This window comes from Gouania willdenowi, chromosome 20 (genome assembly GCF_900634775.1).
Source record: "Gouania willdenowi chromosome 20, fGouWil2.1, whole genome shotgun sequence".
Classification (NCBI taxonomy): Eukaryota; Metazoa; Chordata; class Actinopteri; order Blenniiformes; family Gobiesocidae; genus Gouania; species Gouania willdenowi.
The window spans coordinates 18,513,825-18,532,557 of NC_041063.1; the positions used below are offsets into that span (position 1 = coordinate 18,513,825).

At 38.2% G+C, this 18,733-nt stretch overlaps 1 protein-coding gene across 17 annotated transcripts in view; it reads right to left on the reverse strand.

Annotated features, from left to right (window-relative positions):
- Positions 1-797: 797 nt before the first annotated feature.
- eya1 (EYA transcriptional coactivator and phosphatase 1) overlaps positions 798-18,733 on the reverse strand; it is a 55,652-nt gene continuing 37,716 nt past the window's right edge. For all 17 annotated transcript variants that reach the window (XM_028434240.1, XM_028434239.1, XM_028434238.1 and 14 more), the window contains 6 exons: positions 9,462-9,520; positions 9,202-9,362; positions 8,859-8,973; positions 8,446-8,567; positions 6,609-6,709; positions 798-1,018 (listed from right to left, as the gene is read on the reverse strand). In XM_028434240.1, coding sequence (XP_028290041.1) covers positions 938-1,018; positions 6,609-6,709; positions 8,446-8,567; positions 8,859-8,973; positions 9,202-9,362; positions 9,462-9,520 — 639 coding nt within the window. In that variant the 3' untranslated portion in view covers positions 798-937. The remainder of the gene's footprint in view (positions 1,019-6,608; positions 6,710-8,445; positions 8,568-8,858; positions 8,974-9,201; positions 9,363-9,461; positions 9,521-18,733) is intronic.

Below are 18,733 nucleotides of genomic sequence, written 5' to 3' on the forward strand. Positions count from 1 at the left end.
TGACATTTGACTTCCATGCTTTTTTGGTCTTGACTAAAACAATTAATCACAATATCCCCATTATCTACACATTTGTTTCTGCAACCTTTCAGGGCGGCGTCACACGCCTGCCTTTTTTCCCCTCGATAACTTCATTGAAAAAAGAATTCCGTACCTCCTCTTAAGAGTGTGTACCTAAACGAATACAAGGAAGGAATAGTCCAGTGAATACAAACACACCAAAAAAAGGATTTCTTCTGTACACGATTGTCTCAACATTGCAAATAACGTTTTATGTCATTTTTCTTAAATTATTAGAAAAAACCCCTTTATTTTCTTGTTGTTTCTCCCATAAATTTCTTGCTTCTGCTGCGACGGAAATCAAAAGTACTTAGTAAAAGGCACCAGTCTTTTTGTCATGGAGGTACGACCCCAGTGGTTCGGAGGCGCTCCAGATGATTCATTCATAAATAAGAAGAACGGGACACTCGGGCCGACGCTCAGCAGGAGCGATTGACTTTAAAAAAAAAGAAAAGAAAAGGTAAACAGGATAGCAGGGAGGTGATGAGCAGGGATGCAGAAATGTCACGTGTACTGTAGTGGTGCTCCGATGCAAGGGGGAGGGCGTCGCTAGCTCTGCCTCTGCTCTCCTCGCAGGTGTGACGGAGTCTCTGACGTGAAACAATCTGACAGCAAAATTCACAGTAACCAGGGCAAGCAGCTGCAGCGCTGTAATAAATTCACCTCGCTCTCCTTCGCTTTTGCAGGAAAAAAAAAAAGTTCAGGGTTAAGACGATGTGTGACTGTGTGTCAGCACTTTACTGAACCCCCTCCCCCCCCACACGCTCCATTCTGCTGTTCTGTTCTTGTAGTGATAGACAGGTGAGCACAGGACGGGGGGTGGAGGGCTGGAGGTGATGTGCTGAGGTGGAGCAGGGCGCACAGAGGTGGTGCAGTGCTACAAGTACTCCAGGTCTAGAGCGTGATGGAGGGCCATGAGGTCTGAGTGGCTGGAGATCCTCCAGAAGGGCATGTTGTGCTGGAGGAAGAACCAAAGCATCACTTTAGTTTTAATCCCACCATCAGTACCACAAACGCATACAACTAACACATAAAATAAATCAAACATATTACATCAGTGAATTCCTCCAACCAGTGCCTATTAATCTGCTGTGAATGTCTGTTTTTTGGTATTTATTAAAATAAATAATAAAACAAGTCAATTGAATTGATTTCAATCAATCCAAAAGCTGACTTTTTAACTTTAACACTGCAAAAGAGTTTCTAAATGTGTTTAATTATTATTATTAGATAGATAGATAGCTTTATTTCAGACTCGGGGTCCATATAAACCATACAAACTAACACCTACAAAGGTCTAACAGTCAAATTTTAAAAGGCACTTATACCAGTGCTTCCAGAGCTGAGACACGCAGTGGGTGGCACTGTTTGTAATGTTCACCAGTGCAAGAGCAATGTCAATTTCTGAGTCATGTAGCCGACTGATAAACCTATACATTAGATGTCTCAGTACAGCTTGGAGAGTGTTGACACGGGTTGACTGGCACTGGTCCCTCTATGTCTGATGAAGGGCATCCAGCCCGAAACGTCACATTTTTTGGTGTATGTTAAATTAAATTTGGGGGCTAATTACACGGTTGTGTGGACTTTTTTATATTTTTAATTGCATTTTTGCCTTTTTTGATTTGTATTTTTTTGATTGTGCAACCAGTCCCGCTATTATTATTATTATTATTATTATTATTATTATTATTATTTATAATTAATGATTTGTTTTTACGCTCTGCTTTTCTGTTGTGTTGCTGCAACGTGTGAATTTTCCCTTTGTGGATAAATAAAGGTTTATTCTTTCTATTCTATTTATTAGTAATTCCCTGAAATATTTTTTAAGTATGTTTTTATGTGAAATGAATGAGGCCAAAGTGTAATGTCATCATATCAGCTCTAAATCTGTACTTTCCCTTGGATATTCTGGTCTGCAGTGGTCATAATATTTTTTTTGTTTTTTCATGTAAAGACAGGGTCATCTATAAGGGAGAATAAAGGGAAGAGCTTTTTGGGGCCCATCCATAAAGTCAGCAAAATTAGTCCATTGTTCTATGAATCTGTGATAACCACAATTATTTATTTATCTGAATAATATTATTTGTACCAGAGCATATAGTCATCTTAAAGATGTAAATCCTTGTTTTAATCAGAAATAAAATGTATCAAAATGGTGGAAAAAGTGGTGAAATGAGATTTTAAAAACCACACAAATTGGTTAAAAGTTGCAAATTAGAGTGGCCAAAAACAGACAGAAAAAGTGATAAAAAAGTTGGAACAATTCGGAGGAACAATTAATTTAAACTGGCCAATAAATTGCGTGACAAATTGTGACAGTGGTTAAATTGGCTAAAATAAGCAGGTGGAAAGGGTTTATGAGTGTCGGAAATGTCTTGAAATGAGCTGAAAACGCATTGATATTTGATGGAGAAGTGGCAGAAATGAAAGTAATTTCGCAAAAATGCATTAAAAAGGAGCAAAATATAGCAAGTTTTGTGTAGTTGCATCAAAACGGGTAAAAACAAGCAAAAATGGGCTTAACCAGCAAAATCACAAAAAGCTTGAACAGCTTGAACCACTGAGGGTTGAGTCAACTGCAATGGTAGAGTTTATTACAGTGAACCCAAAAACAATAGAGGAGGTTGTTCAGCAGCTGAATCCATCAACGTGTTGCCTTGACACAATACCCTCAAACTTCTTTAAAACTGTTGTAAAGTCAATTGTCACTGATCTGTGTCAGATAATTAACTGCTCATTCCAATCAGGCACCGTACCAAAATCCCTGAAAGTAGTTGCTGTGAAACCTCTGTTAAAAAAGAGAACACTGGATGCCTCTATACTGGCTAACTATAGACCAATCAGCAACCTTCCATTCATGGCCAAGATCATTGAGAAGGTGGTCTTCAACCAACTGAGTCAATTCTTAACATTCAACAAAATATTTGATAAATTTCAGTCAGGTTTTCGTTCTCATCACAGCACTGAAACTGCTCTGATCAAAGTGATCAATGACATAAGGTTGAACACTGATTCAGGAAAAGTATCTGTTCTCATTCTGTTGGATCTAAGTCTGCATTTGACACTGTAGATCATACAATTTTGTTGCACAGATTGCAAACATGGGTTGGACTAAATGGAAAAGTAATGCAATGGTTTAAGTCATACTTGGAGGAGCGAAGTTATTTTGTAAGCATTGGAAACTTTGAATCTGACAGATTACCAATGTCCTGTGGGGTTCCTCAGGGCTCTGTTCTTGGACCTCTTCTGTTTAGCCTTTATATGCTTCCTTTAGGACACATTTTACAGAACTGTAAGGTTGATTATCAGAGCTACGCAGATGACACACAACTATATCTATCACTGAACCCAGATGACCATGGTCCCATTGAGGTGTTGTGTGACTGTTTAGAAAAAATAAACTGCTGGATGAGTGAAAACTTCCTTCAACTAAACCATGACAAGATGGAGGTGATTGTCTTTGGTAACAAGGAAAAGAGGACTGCTGTCAGCAATTATCTTGAGTCTCGATCTTTAAAAGCTAAAGACCAAGTCAAAAACCTTGGTGTTCTGATTGACTCAGATCTTACATTCAGCAGTCAGATCAAATCTATCACAAAAACAGCCTTCTACCACCTAAAGAACATCTCCAGAGTGAAAGGTTTAATGGCTCAGAAAGATCAGGAGAAACTGGTCCATGCTTTTATCTCCAGCAGACTAGACTATTGTAATGGTCTTCTGACAGGAATCCCCCAAAAGAGCATCAAACATCTATCAATCAATCAATCAATCAATCAATCAATCAATCAATCAATCTTTATTTGTATAGCGCCAAATCATAACCAATGGTATCACCCAACATGAATTCATCATGGCGGCAAGGAAAACCTTCTGTTAAGCAGCAGGAACCTTGTGTGGATCCCATTCCTATGATGAACAGCCATCCACGTTACAGCTGGTTCAGAACGCTGCAGCTCGGGTCTTAACCAGAACAAAGAGGTCAGAACACATTTCTCCAGTTTTAAAGTCTTTACACTGGCTCCCAGTCAGCCTTAGAATAGACTTTAAAGTTCTGCTGCTGGTGTATAAATCTGTGAATGGGTTTGGTCCAGAATACATCAGTGACATGTTAGTCAGGTATGAACCCAGCAGGTCTCTCAGATCTATGGACACAGGTCAGATAGTGGAGCCCAGAGCTCACAGTAAACATGGTGATGCTGCTTTTAGTTGTTATGCTGCAAAGAAGTGGAACAAACTGCCAGCAGAGCTGAAGTCAGCATCTAATGTGAACATTTTTAAATCAAAGTTAAAGACACTTTTTTTCTCAACTGCATATGATTGAGAGAGAGATTTTTAGTCATGTTGTTGATGTCATGATGATTTTACTGATGATTTTAAATGATTTTACTGATGATTTTAAATGTTCTTATTGATTTTAAACAATTGAATGTTTTATCATGTAAAGCACATTGAGGTGCCTTGAGTATGAAATGCGCTATACAAATAAATTTGCCTTGCCTTGCCTTAAATTGGTCAAAAAATATTCTATAGTTTCTTGAAGGCATCTGGCTTCAAATGAGGTTCTGACCACAAGGTTGAGAAGCCCTGGTTTAAAGTACAACATTTTACAATGAATAATATCCTTAAAAAAAAAACCTAATCTGAGTTAGATTTATGCGCTCTTCTTTCTCCCAGAGTGATGCAGTCTTGTCTTGTGTCTTCTGACGGGGACGGAGAGGAAACCTGAGTCGCAATGAATGAAAGGAGCAGCGCCCCACAGTGAGTGGAGCCCATTACCCTCCCCTTATCAGAGGTAAGGCCTCTCCCAGGCGTATGTTCCGCTTAGGAGAGCCTGCACTGACCCTTAAAAAGCTCTTTGCTTTTTGTTTTGTAAATCGTCTTTCCTTTTAAGTTTAAAAGCTGGAGATGCTATCTGTGCTTTCTCTCCCAGGCAACGGTAATAACTGAAGACAGAATAGTTTCACCAATCGTGGAGTTTTTTTTCTTCTTCTTCTTCTTCCCTCTTAGGTGAAAGAATGAAGCCTGAGAGAACTCTTTGACATTTGCTTTTGTAGTTCCACGCAGTGTTACGTTCGACGTGCAGCTCCCGACGCCTGAAATTGTTGTGTTTTTCCACGTCCTCTCAGATGTTGACACAGAAACCTTTTACTGCGCGCCGTGTCATGGGACTCGCAGCACTCAGAGGGGGAAAAACACCTTATCCTTCCATCAATGTCACACTCTAACAACTCAAAGACTGTAAAAATATTTGCATCTTTTTCCACAATCATCTCTCAGGAGGCTTTTTTTTTCCCAGGGTGTGTTCACTTTTCATAATACAGAGTTATTTGCTTTACACTTCTCTCTGGGTTAAAGGTCGTTAATTCTCAATAATCCCTGCTGGAGCAATCTTCATCCAAACGTTCACGTTGTACATGAGAAACAGGTGGAACTCATGATACTGGAGTTCACCCTGAAAACTGCTTTTTTGTAGGATTTTCTGAACTTTGGATAATCCTGTTCATTGTTGTGATAAAAGATGGTGACACAATGTATATCAAGGTTTTTCAACCTTGGGGTTGTGACCTCATGTGGTGTTGCCTGGATATAAAATGGGGTTGCCTGAAATGTCTTTATAATAATAAATTAAAAAAAAAAAATGCTCTTTACATTTATATTTTTACATTTTATTATCTATTTGGCACAAAAAACAAAACATAATATCACAGAAATAGATTAATTCAGCTCACATGTTGAAATTAAAACACCACATACAATTGTATTTCAATACTTTGACTTTCTCAATATAAATCTAGTTATAAAAAAACGCAGTCTTGAAATGTCTGAGCTGGCACATATTACTAAAAATGGCTACTTTGTGTTTGTAACACAGTATATATAACAAACATGATAAAAAACACATTTTAGAGAGAAATTTGTGATATTAAAAATCGGGGACGACAAGAAAAATGTTGAGAACCACTGATGTGTATCATTCAAGTTTCTTATGAAGTGTTAATTTTTTAGATTGATCAAAAAGTCGCTTTTGTGCTTTGGATGATTTCATAATAAAATTGCATGGAGTTGTAAACCATTCTCAGTCTAACATTCTTGTCACTGCAGTAAATATTCTAAATTCATCAACAATGATTTAAGTCTCCTTTATGTGTGCTCTATTTACAATGTGCCTTCAACATGGCTGAAAGGGCCTGTCTAGCGTTACATGCGCAGCATTCACACGGCTCAGGAATATATAATTATGCCATCTCTCCCTCCCCTGCTCTGTAAACCTGAGATGGTGAAGGAAGAGCACTGATTACACACTTTCTTCCTTCTACTTGGCTGCAGCTAACACGACAAGCCAAACGAAGCAAAAGCAAGACTGTTGAGTAGCGCTTTTACAAGGTATGGCAGGTATGTTTGGTGTTCGTTCATGGTGAACGCCTGGCCTCATGAATCACTACTTCACACGCCGCCTTTCCTTCTAGTTTTGTTTTGTTCGCGATTGTTTCCCCCCGCATGTCAATCCCGTGGTTGCAGGTATCTGTCATTCCAAGGCCTCTCACCTTTTTTGAGCCCTGTTCCTCTTCCACTCCATCTCCAACGACAATGTAAACAACTTTCCTCCCGAACCTTTGAATCACTCGCTCAAAGCAGCTCTCCTTCCCTGTAGGATGAGCAGAGAGTCGGACATTAGCGGACATGAACACTTTAAATAGATTCTGAACGTCGTAAAGCCCATTATTACAGAAAAATCAGATAGAGACTTAAATTAGAATACATTTACTCGGTTAGAACAAGCACAAATGTAACAAATCTTCATTTCTCGAGTGAAAGTAAACATTCTTTCTACTCCAATACAAGTAAAAGTAGCCCAGTCAAAATATTACTTAAGTGAAATATTTGCATAAAAAAATTGTAGTATTAAAAGTAATAAAAATCTTGAACAACAGTGCAATTTATAAAACACGTCACAAGAAGGTACCGGTATATGTAAAGAGTAGCTAAACCCTGAGGTTTTGGCTAGAAATAATAATAATAAAAAAAAAGCCTTCATTGTAGGCGGGGCTCCTGAAACAGTTAAGCTACGCCCAGTCTATGCTATAACATCTCTAAGCAACAAACTATGCTAGGCTAACTAGCTACTCAGTACTCACTATAACTCAATATTCACAGTTCTTTCAATCCAACCTACTCACCACAGATTGTAGAGTAAACAGGTGCCAGTTTTTTTGGAAGGGGGCGGGGCCAACATTGACGTAAGAAACCACCAAAAACTTTACCAAACTACCATTCTCAGCCATAATAGCTGGGTTTCAACCCATACGGGGCAGTCACTCTTACATATTTACAACAAAACATGTCAAATTAAAATACTTTACCTAAATTAGTCAAGAGTTGGATGAAAATCAATCACCAACACTACTTCGCACCCAAATACATTTGTTTACAGCAGAAAATAGTAGTTTTAGTAGGATTTAGTTGCTCTTAACAAAAACTCAATATCTAATAATGCAATGTTCAGCGTGTCTTTTGTGATACAAATTGCTTTTTGTTTGGAAAAACCTCAAATGTAGGTCTAAGTTATGGCCGCAGATGCTCAGAGGAAGTATCAAAGTATCGTCATCAAAACCATGGTACAAAAAACAACACTATTAGGCGTAACCCGCCTTTCTCTGACTTTGTCTTGCATTGATGAGCATGAAGTACTGAAGGTACAGTAGAACCGGGTCAAGCCATATTACAAACCCATATGACTATCAACAGAAACTGACAAGGGCATCTATAGAAATGTTGAGGAGTAAAGTATTCCCCCAAAGATAACACTCAAGTAAAGTACAGATAGTTGAAAATACTACTTGGGAGTACTTGTTATTATCCTCCAATGAAGCTCTCATGTCACTTTTAAATAGTTCAGGATCTTGTTAGCTCCCTAGTCTTGTTATTTGTACTCTGTTCCAGCACTGCCACGATAAGCCTAAAAATGGAGAAGTTCGATGTTTACTTTGCATTTGAAACAGCGAAAAGGAGGTGGGGGGAGAAAAGAGTGGAGATGGGAAGAAGGGAGGAAGCGGTGAGGGGGTTGCTTTGGAATGACATAAATGTGCAGAAGTGGTTTCATATGCAGAGATGGAGCAGGAGAGGCCCAGCAAAGGCCTGGCTCCAAGAAAATAATCCCAGGCTGATTAGGACTATTCCTCCTCACAGGAACATCAACCCTCTCCGGTGACAGAATCTCCCACCCTTTCCACGCCTCAGTCCTGCCACTCTCCACTCTGTACCTCTTCACTTTTTACACTCCCCAAAATAAAATAAAAAGCATTTACATCCAACAGTCAATCAAGTATAAAACAAAGCAGAAATAAATGACACAGGCATAGCTTGTAAAAAGGCTGCACTTACCTATTTTGGTTGCACTATAAATATTCTCAATGGGGAAGGCGATTCCCAAGCCGTATAGAAGGACCTTGGCCAGTGCAGGGATGAGCTGTGTGGTGGTCACCAGGATATTCACACAGTTTGACCTGAAATTCCAAACACCAGGGAAGAAAAAAAGGGAGATGACATCAGTCTGAAGCTCTCAGAAGGAGGTGTACGCTGTGAAAATAGTCGCTGCCATGCATCAATTCAATAAAACATGTCCTGCAGCAAAGGATTGGATCGCTGAGTCGTTTTTACAGCAAAAAAGAAAAAAAAAGATCAATTCTTGCCAAGAGACAAATTTAGAGCGCAGGGGTTGTTTGTCTTCAGCTTAGAAGTATGGAGGTTGGTGTGTTAAGTGGGACTGGGTACAATTTTCCTCACTGGAGTCCTACCTTGAGTGGATTAATGTTAGTGCTTTCAGTGCCAGTGTTAACCAGGAGTCCGTCAAGGCTTCAATTTCTGCTCTCAATTGCAACCAGGCTTCCCTCTTGGCCGGGCCCAGCAGACCTGAAGAGCAGGGTAACATTATTTGGGTTGGACCAGCGCTCCGAATACCACTGAAAATTTCAACATTCACCCTGACCGAGTGCTGTTGCCTGTGTTTGCTCTCAGAACACACACACACGTATGCACATACGAGACTGAACACACAAAAACGTTGACACGTTTAGGACGCGTACATCAACAAGCTCATTTCTACTCAACAGATCTTTGCAAAGCAGAGTAGGGGATTACCTCCAACGTTATTCTTGTAGGTGGTGTAGATTTCTTTTACTCGTCTGTAGCGGAAGGCCAGTTTTCTCATCCAGTCCACGCCTCCACGCACGCCCGTGGCCAAACATAGGTTGGCACTCGTGGCTGCTTGGTGAAACCCGTCAGCGCTGAAGTTATACGTACTAAAAAATGAGGACAAAGAAAAACAAATCTGTTGGCATAGGTCGCTTCATTGTGTTGGAGGATATTTAGTAACTTGAGTCTTCGGTTGAGAGCTGTACCTGAGATCTTGGCCATTGTCGTCAGAGGAGACGTCATCAATATGTACCTGGTCACATTCCTGGAAAGCAGATAATATCAAGTTTTTAAAAAAAAGTAGACTTTATAACATGTTTCATATGTTAAACTTTAGGTTACTTCTAGATTACATTTATGGGGCATTGAAGAACAACCCAGTCCACAGATGGAATTGGGTTGAGGCAAGGAATGTTCTGTAGAACAGCGTTTGTTACATTATCTACTGATTTATTTGTTGTTTGCCCACAAAAAATCTGCCAAAGTAAGTGACTTCCCAACACATTTCTGGTGTTTTTACAAACTTGGAAACAAACTAGAACAAAAATTTCATCAAGCAAGTCACTGTCTTCCTTGTCTGGCGATAAAAACACATGAAACTCCAATAAGATGGAAGTAAAAATCCTTCTAAGCATTAATTTACAGAACTCCACATTTTACAGATGTTTTGTTCCAAAACTCAAGCAGCGCAGATTCACGCGAGAAAAGTTGTTTGTGTTTCTGTCGCGGCAGATTCGAGAAATTGCAACCGGAGAAATAATTGACGCAAGTATTTAAAAAACGTGCGAATAAATGTTGGAGTACAAGGTTGCAGCTGTCATTTTATTTGTGTAAATATACATTTTTTCCCCAATATTTGTGACATCAAATTTATTTCACGTGTGGATTTTTTATACACAAGCTCACATCACATTCTACAAGCTCTCTCATTTTGCTACATATCTACCTTCTAATATGAGGCCTACACTATAGATTTATCAAATAACAAATATTCTGTCTCTAGTAGCTTGGTTTTTAGCAATGCGGCACACCACTGAACGAATAGACATGTTTGTAACGTGTCTGTTTTCATCAAAGTTTATACAGTCGTCCCTCGCTATTACGTGGTTCACCTTTCGCGGCCTCGGTGTTTCGCGGATTTTTTTTACACTCCAATTTTGGATGCATTTTTTTTACAGCATATTTAATCGCATTGTGTTCTGCGTCCTGATTGGCTAATGCTGGGTTCACCCACCAGCGACACATCCAATTCGGTGAGTTTCACTGCCTGCTGAAGCGAGGACCTGCCCTCCTTTTTCCTCCTTTCATAAACATAAACCACCAGTGAAAAAAGCCGGTGTGATTAGCGGCTAATGCTATCCTAGCTCAGAGAGAATTTTTTCCTGCTACTATCACCTCCTCGCTGATTCTCCTCCACGCCAAATCCTTCCTAGTCCGATCACGGTTATAAAGGCTGTGTCATACAGCTTCAGGTGGTCACACGCAGCTTCTACTCCATGGTTGAATGGGTGAACAGAACGGTGTCCGTGTTGACGAGCTGTCATCGTCAACAATGACTCTGAATGTGTTCGGCATCAATGTCTGATCACTAGCAGTGTGACTCAGAAGTGCTGCATGTTTGAAAACAGGTTTATGTTTTAAAATCTACAAAGGTTTGAATTTTGAGAGTGTTTAAACAAGAGAGAAATGCTAATTCCTGTCTGAGAAAAGTGTATAAAGTGTGTGGTGAGAGGTTTTATAACCTTAAAACATGTATAATAATAGTAAAAAATAAAGCTGACGCGGATTTTGCCTATTGCCTGTTATTTTTAGAATGTAACCCTCGTGATAAATGAGGGATTACTGTATATATATTTTCACATGCAATATACCTCCTTGAGAGCTTTTATGTACCCTGAGGGGAACACATACCCCATTTTGAGAACTGGTGTATTAAACTTTGGTCACAGTAATTGTATAAAGCTAAAAACGCATAATCCCAAAAATCCATTCCAGTAAAAGGCCAAGTGTATAAAGCGTGCAACTTAGTGTAAAGACAGTTGGAACTAATAAAGTATGTGTGTGTGTTTGTGTGTGTCCATCTCCAAACACATGTGCACACCTTTCTTCACCCGTGGGGGGTTGCCTTGCTCTATCAGAGGTGGAGGGATTCTGCAGCTCAGCACTGATTCCACGGGCACACAGTAACACAATCCAGACTTTCTGGTAAATGTAACCTACTAGAAAAATTGAACCTGATGCTAACCGCCAATGAAATTATGACCTCTGATTGCTGCTGCGCCACACACCAACACAGCCCCGGGGCTAGAGAGAGCGAGAGAGCGAGAGAGCGAGAGCGCTAGCCCAGCAGAGCAAGGGGAAAGGCAGAGTGAAAATCTGTTATTAGTTTTCCATTTATAGGAGCGCTGTGGTGCCTCCTTCTTCCAGCTCCCAGTGTGAGGGCATCCTGCTATGGCATCCAGATCAACACACTACTTTGACACTTTAGGGCAGACATGAGCAACTGCCGGCCCGGGGGCCCAATGTGGCCCCTAAAAGTAAACGCACAAAATGACTTAAAAAAAGACACAAAATAATAGAAAAATATCTGCTCAGAGGGTGACCACAAAAATACAGAAAAATAACTGAAAAACTATTAAAAACATCACAAATACCCTCATACAACACAAATTGACTCTAAAACACCATAAAATGAGAGAAAATCATACAACACGACAACAAAAAACAAAAAAAAAATGACTCCAAAAACACATAAGATGATTACAAAAATAACAATAAAATATACAAAACGACCACAAAAACAAACCCCATTTTTTTTTTCATGTATCAAAGTTCCATTGTCAGTATTCTAAATGCTGACCTGATTGTAATAACTTGGCCCTCGGATCTGACGGTCACTTTTTTGTGGTGCCGCTGTGATGAAACTTGTCCATCTCTGCTATAGGGCATCAAATTTTTTTTTTAAATATTTTATGTAAGTTTTGATTTGGCGTAATTCTTCACTAATTTTCAGAAAGGCAAAACTGCCCAGTAAATCTAGCCTGTCATGTAACCCAAAACTGGCAAAACACACTTCCTCTGACCCCAAGAATTAAAAATCCACACAATTTTAGAATTTTTTTTTTTATTTAAGTTTCATCCGGCACAAAAAGGACTTCCTTGTTTTGAACCAGTTTAACTTAAGCCAAATGCTGACGTTATTACATTCCTCTCTCGTGCTGGAGCAGGGTAAGGGTAAGGGCTTTGGACCGTAAACCTTTTTTTTTTTTAATTTTTTTATTTTACTGGTTTCCCTCTGAACAAATTTTTCATCTCCCTGGATTTGTGGGGAGAGTGAGGGGAAGAGCGACGTGAGGAGAAACTCAAACCAGCTGTTCTTTAACAGAATTAAAATCTTGACCCCCCAACCCCAGCACTAATGCAGCCATTCTCTTGCCAAGCCTCTCCCAGCAAGCCCCGAGATCCGAAGAGGAAAAGACTTTGACCCTTTGACCCCCCTCTCCCCACCTCTCCTGGGCTCCAGAGCCCTCGATAAGAGGGCGGAGGGGTAGCGAGGTGCAGAGGAACGGGTAAAGGTGAGGGGGGGGGGGGGTGCTAGAGTCCAGGGTGACCTCACATGAAGTGAGTAGAAGAAGAAGTGTCTGACATAAGGAGCAAGCAGAGGCTTGTATGGTCCCTTTTTCAGGATTTAACCCAAACATATATTTCCTTCCAGGGGTGAACTGGGTCAAAAATGTAGCCCTGGCATTTTCTATCCAGACCAGTACACGACATCATTAGTAGACACCACGTAGAAGTTGTTATTAAGTCAGAGATGGTCAACATCTGGCTCTTTATGTCTTAATTTTAATTATTATTCTCCCCGGAAAACCTTAAAAAGGGAAAACTTTGACACATTTTCTTTGGCAGTTTTGCAACTTCCTTTTAAAAGACTTTAGCTACCTTTTGCCAATAAATATCTCTTTTTGACACTTTTATAAATTTTTTTTCCTTTCTTTAATTTTTTTCCTGCCACTTTTCATCCAAATAGGCTAACTTTTGCCCAATACATAGCACTTGTTTCATTTTTGCCTCTTTTTGTTTCACATTTTTGCCCTTTTTCACTATTGTTTACCACATTTCAGGAATGAAATCAAACACCAGACCACATCAGACAACTCTGCACATAGACACCTCCTTTTCTCGGCACAGGGCTTCTTCACGACCAATATATGTTCACAGTCTTTTATTTTATCATTTTTTAATTTTATTTAGATTTTTGTACGTTGTTTGTTTCTCTTGTGACAAGTATGCGTTGACTATTGTACTATACTGTGTGTAAATTCTTAGTCCATTGTTGTTATTTGTCATGTTGTATTTTCTCTGTATTTAATATTTTTAACATTCTAGGAAGCCCTTTTAAAATCTGGCAGATGAAAGCTAGCCTCTATTGGCTAACTCTGGCTCATTCACAGCATGTTCATTAATGTGCATTGTTCCTTTTAAATAATCAATAAATTCAAATTCCATTTTGTATTTTAAGCTTTCCTTTGCCATTAAATACTACCTGGTTCCTCTTTATGTGCCCATTTTCCTCACTTTTCACTCTTTTCTTGCCACGTTTTTGCCACTTTTGGACCATTTTTGGCCACGTTACCATGGCTGCCTCCACTCGCTCATAAAAAAAACAAAAAAAACAAAAACGTAGCGGACCGGACCGGTCCACTTTGGGTCGACGACCCACTGGGATGATGCTGCGTATACCAGATGGCCAGTCCAGCCTTGTTTCCTTCGTGGATTGGGTTAATTCTCTTAAGTGACGAAGGTACGTCTGTTTGTTTAAGAAATCCAAAAACAGCTCCATGGGTTAAGCACCTAATAAAGCCTCCATTCAAAGACTGGAATGCCTCCATTATATGGTAATTACGCCCAGTGACTCGGAGACAATCGCTTCCTGACACCTCTTTCACTGCGTTGGCAAAGGATCGACTGCTCAGTCCAGCCCTGAAGTGTTCTAAAGCTTCCTACTGGCACCTTGGTGACAACTGCTGCTTGTGTTTGTTCATAGTGCGTGTGACACACAGCCCTCTGAACGTTATTATTCGTCACATTAATTACAGTTAATTAACTTCAACAAAGACCCGAAACCCAATCATATGTTTCAGTAAATAGATAAAAGTGGGGCAATTACAGCAGCTGTAATTACAAAATAGTCCTAATTATCAAAGCTAATAAATAAACGTGTTACATTTAGAATATATAATAAATCTGTGCGTATATGTTTTTGTATGTATAGATGTATGATACAAGAGATTTATATGACATATTCTAAATATATATGATATGTGATATATATGTGTATAAGATGTAAGATATTGTATATAGATAGATATGTCTATAATTTGTATGTGTGTATAAATTAAGGACACACTGATGTATACTGAGATAAGATCAAGGTTAAAGGTCACTTTTTCATAATTTTTTTAAAAATGCTTTACAATTTTGTGTATGTTTAGATTTCTTTTTTTTTCGTTTTTTGCTGGATAAGGGTTTTTATTTATGGTTTATTGTATGTATAATTTTGCTGGACCCCCAGGAAGAATCGCTCTGCTGCAGGTAATGAGGACCTTGACAAACTAAACTAAACTAACACAACAAGGGTGTAAAAACCTGAGTGGAAATCATTTTTTTAATCTTTAGACAATCAATACATAACTTTTTTTAACGCAATAAATTATTTTATTTTTGTGATTGTTATTAAACAGTGTCATAGTTGTGCAGTCTTGTTGTTAATTGTACTCATATTGTAGTATTTTAAAAAGATAATTACAGTAGTTTTCTCTAAAATAAGAAACCATACAAAACTATTCATCCCAAAGTATGATAAATAAATTAAAAAAAAAAAATTCCCTATCATTTGAATCATGCATTTCTTTAGATTGTAATTTGCATTTTTTTTCCTTCATGAAACATAAAAATTAGGGCTGGGCGAAAAAAAAAAAAAAAAAAAAAAAGCAATAGATTAGATGATTTTTATTTCGCAAGTTCGAGTTTAATAAAACAAATAAAATTAAATACATTTTATTTTTAGTTGAATTTTTTTTTTTCCCCACCACTTTTTTGTGTACGCTACAGCAATAAAGTTGCACTTTTGAAAATATACAATAATGTCTGCAGTCATTTTTAAGTGCATTCAAAAAAAAAAAAAAAAAATTGAGAATCGAAAAGAAACTCAAATTTTTCTTTAAAAAATCAGACATTTTTTTTGGCAAAATTGCCCAGCCCTACAAGAAATACAAATATCGCATTTTAATTAGATTTTTTTTAGGTTTTTATTCGTTTTTTTTAAAAAAAAAATCTTTTTAGGATTTTCCATTTGACTCAACAGGCTAGAGATTTAATGGGAAAAAACACCCACTATAGCATTAGTTAAAGCATTTTGATTGTTTTGTACCTACGCCTTAAAAAACAATTATATTATTCAAAATCAAAAAACATTGGTAACACTATCCTTTATAAGTAGTTAATGTATGATTAATAAACTGTTAGTTAAGAATTTATAAATTACATGTTAATTGTATGTTAATGATTAACTAGGGGAAAATAAGTATTTGATACACTGCTGATTTTGCAAGTTTTCCCACTTCTATAGACTGGAGAGGTCTGTAATTTTTATTTTTTATTTTTTTTTATCATAGATAAACTTCAAATGTGAGAGACAGAATATTAAAAAAAAAAATCCACAAAAACACATTGTCTGATTTTCTAATAATAAAAATAAAATAAAATTCATAATAAAATATGAATTTGATACAAAAGAAAAATGGAACTTAATAATCAGCACAGAAACCTTTGTTACCTGTAGTTCTTGACCAACTTATATAACTTTATATACGTTGGTAAATGTGGAATAGTCGCAATTTTAAAATAACTTCCCAATAACGTATATAAAGTAAGTAGTTTATTCACTATTTACTAATAGCTTCATGATGTATTACTAATTTATAAGGTATAGTTCTACGTATAGATATAAATCATTAACATACAGTGAATATTTAATCTATAAATGTAAAGTAACAGCTTGTAAGTTATGTATTGTATCTATAAGGCACAGTTATAAATACTTAAACTGTTTTATACCTCATTGACTAACAGTTTATTAATGATCTATTAACTACTTATAACGAAGAGTTATTATAAAGTGATACCAAAACATCTAATCATGTCACAAGTAAAAAAAAAACCAAAAACAAAACAGAATTTGTTATTTAAAATTTGCTGTTTTTTTCCCTTTTTATTACAAATGTTATATGTTGAAATTACTACAGTTTAAATAAAGTTAAATTGAATTTAGTCACAGCCGTTATCCTAACAATAGAATGTCAGGCTCTCTATCCTGTTAGTGGCACATCTGACAACAACATCTTCTCTTTACCTTCGATTTCCCTCGCTCCCCTAAAACCTACAATCACCACAAACTCACACCAGATGTTCCTACTGTATTAAAGTAAGGAAGACCCACCACCAGAAGCCACGTCAATTACTTCCTATACAAACACTGTCAATCTGTTTAATTCATCAATGTCAATCTTTATTTTGTTACGGAAAAAATACCAATTTTATATCAAACAAAACCAGGAAAAAACACCCGGCTGTATGTTTTTGCATCAGACATTCACCCTCTCTTCCTTTTTATGTCCTTGTATCTCCTTTAGTGCTGAAAAGCTCTCATGAGGGAGGAAGCTATCAGAGCAGGCTTTGTTCCTGTGGCGTCTGTCATTAGGCAATCAGTGGGTGATGGCCGCTGTCTTCCTGTAGCCCTGGAAAGGTCTCAGAGTGGTGACTGCAGCGGTCAGACGAGGAGAAGAAAGACTCTACGCTGCATATTTGCACAAAGTGTCATATTAAGTCCCTCTCAGATGGGACTTTTTCCTCTTTTCCCTCTGTGAGGGTCTAGGGTCAGACATGGGCAAGTGGAGGCACGGGGGCCACATGCGGACCTTGGTCTAATTTTGCGCGGCCTCGCAATAAACTTCCGTAAAAATTGTAATTCAAGAAGTTGGAGGGAATATGAAGACCAACGTAAAAACCAGTGTGTCAACCTATTAACTCCAAAAAATACACAAAATGTCAATAAAGTAACAACAAAGCGATTCCAAAAACATACACAAAAATACAAATACAAAACAGCAACACATATATACGCAATGACAGAAACAGAAAATACTGAAAATGAATAAAAAAACAAAAAACGCACAAATTGACAACATAAATAAAGTAAATACCCGGAAAAAAATACACAAAATGACAAGAACACACAACATAATACCCAAAACACACATAATGACAACAAAATCATGCAAAATGACATAACAATACACAAAACAGAAATACTCTCAAAATAATGGACAAATTGACAGCAGAAATAAAGAAAATGACAAAAAAAAAAAAATACACTAACAAAAAGAACAAGCAACATAATACCTCAGAGACCACACAAAATGACAACAAAAATTCTTAAAATGACAAAACAGAAAAAGCAAAAAATACTAAAAAAAAATGCACAAATTGACAACAAAAATAGAAAATCACTGAAAAACTACACAAAATGACAACAAGAACACACAAAATAATACCAAAAACACAAAATGTCAACACAAATTCCCAAAATGACAGAAAAAAAACACACAAAATGACAATGAAAAGTTGCAAAATGGCAATAAAATACACAAAAATGGTAGAAAAATACGCAAAACAGGAAAGAGTTAAAAAAGTGACTTCCTGTGCTAATGTTTAGACTGGTCTTTATTCTAAATGCTGACATTGGATCAGACAACGCCATTGCCCTGCTGTGATAAAGTAGCCCATCGCTGCTCTAGGTCATTGCCACACAACAGAGTCCACTTTTTTTAGGTGGGGGGCTGCCCCCGTCACAGCTCCTCTCTCATCTCCTCTCAGGTGAGCTGTGTGCTCTGGCAGGGTGGGGGGTGGGGGGGTGGGTGGTCAAAACCACTGAGTGAGCGATAACAGCCATCATCACGAAATTCCCCGTGACCCTACAGGCTGATGCCATGTGAAAAAGGCTCATCCATGGTTCGCAGGTTCTCAATACCGCCACTCTTCTGGCAGAAGCTGTCACCCCCCCCACCCCCACCCCTACCTACCCACCCAAACCTGCCATCCCCCACTTGGTCTGTGACCCCCAGCAACTTCCTTCTCCGTTCCCACCACAGGCACCCTTGTAGCTGGATGGAGGAGAGTGCTGGAGGGGAGGAGGTGGGCCGGTGTGATTATCTGGGGGTCAAACACAGGATGTGGGTAACAAAGGGAGAGTTCTTCAAACCCTCTTCATTCCAATCCACAATCTGTGCTTCAACAGTCAAGGAATTCAAACAAAGCCCAGGTACAAATACAGAGCAGTGGATCCCACGAGGAGGCGAAGGGGACGCGTCTGCTAAAAAACCACCAAACATTTAACAAAGTGGGCTTTAAACACACG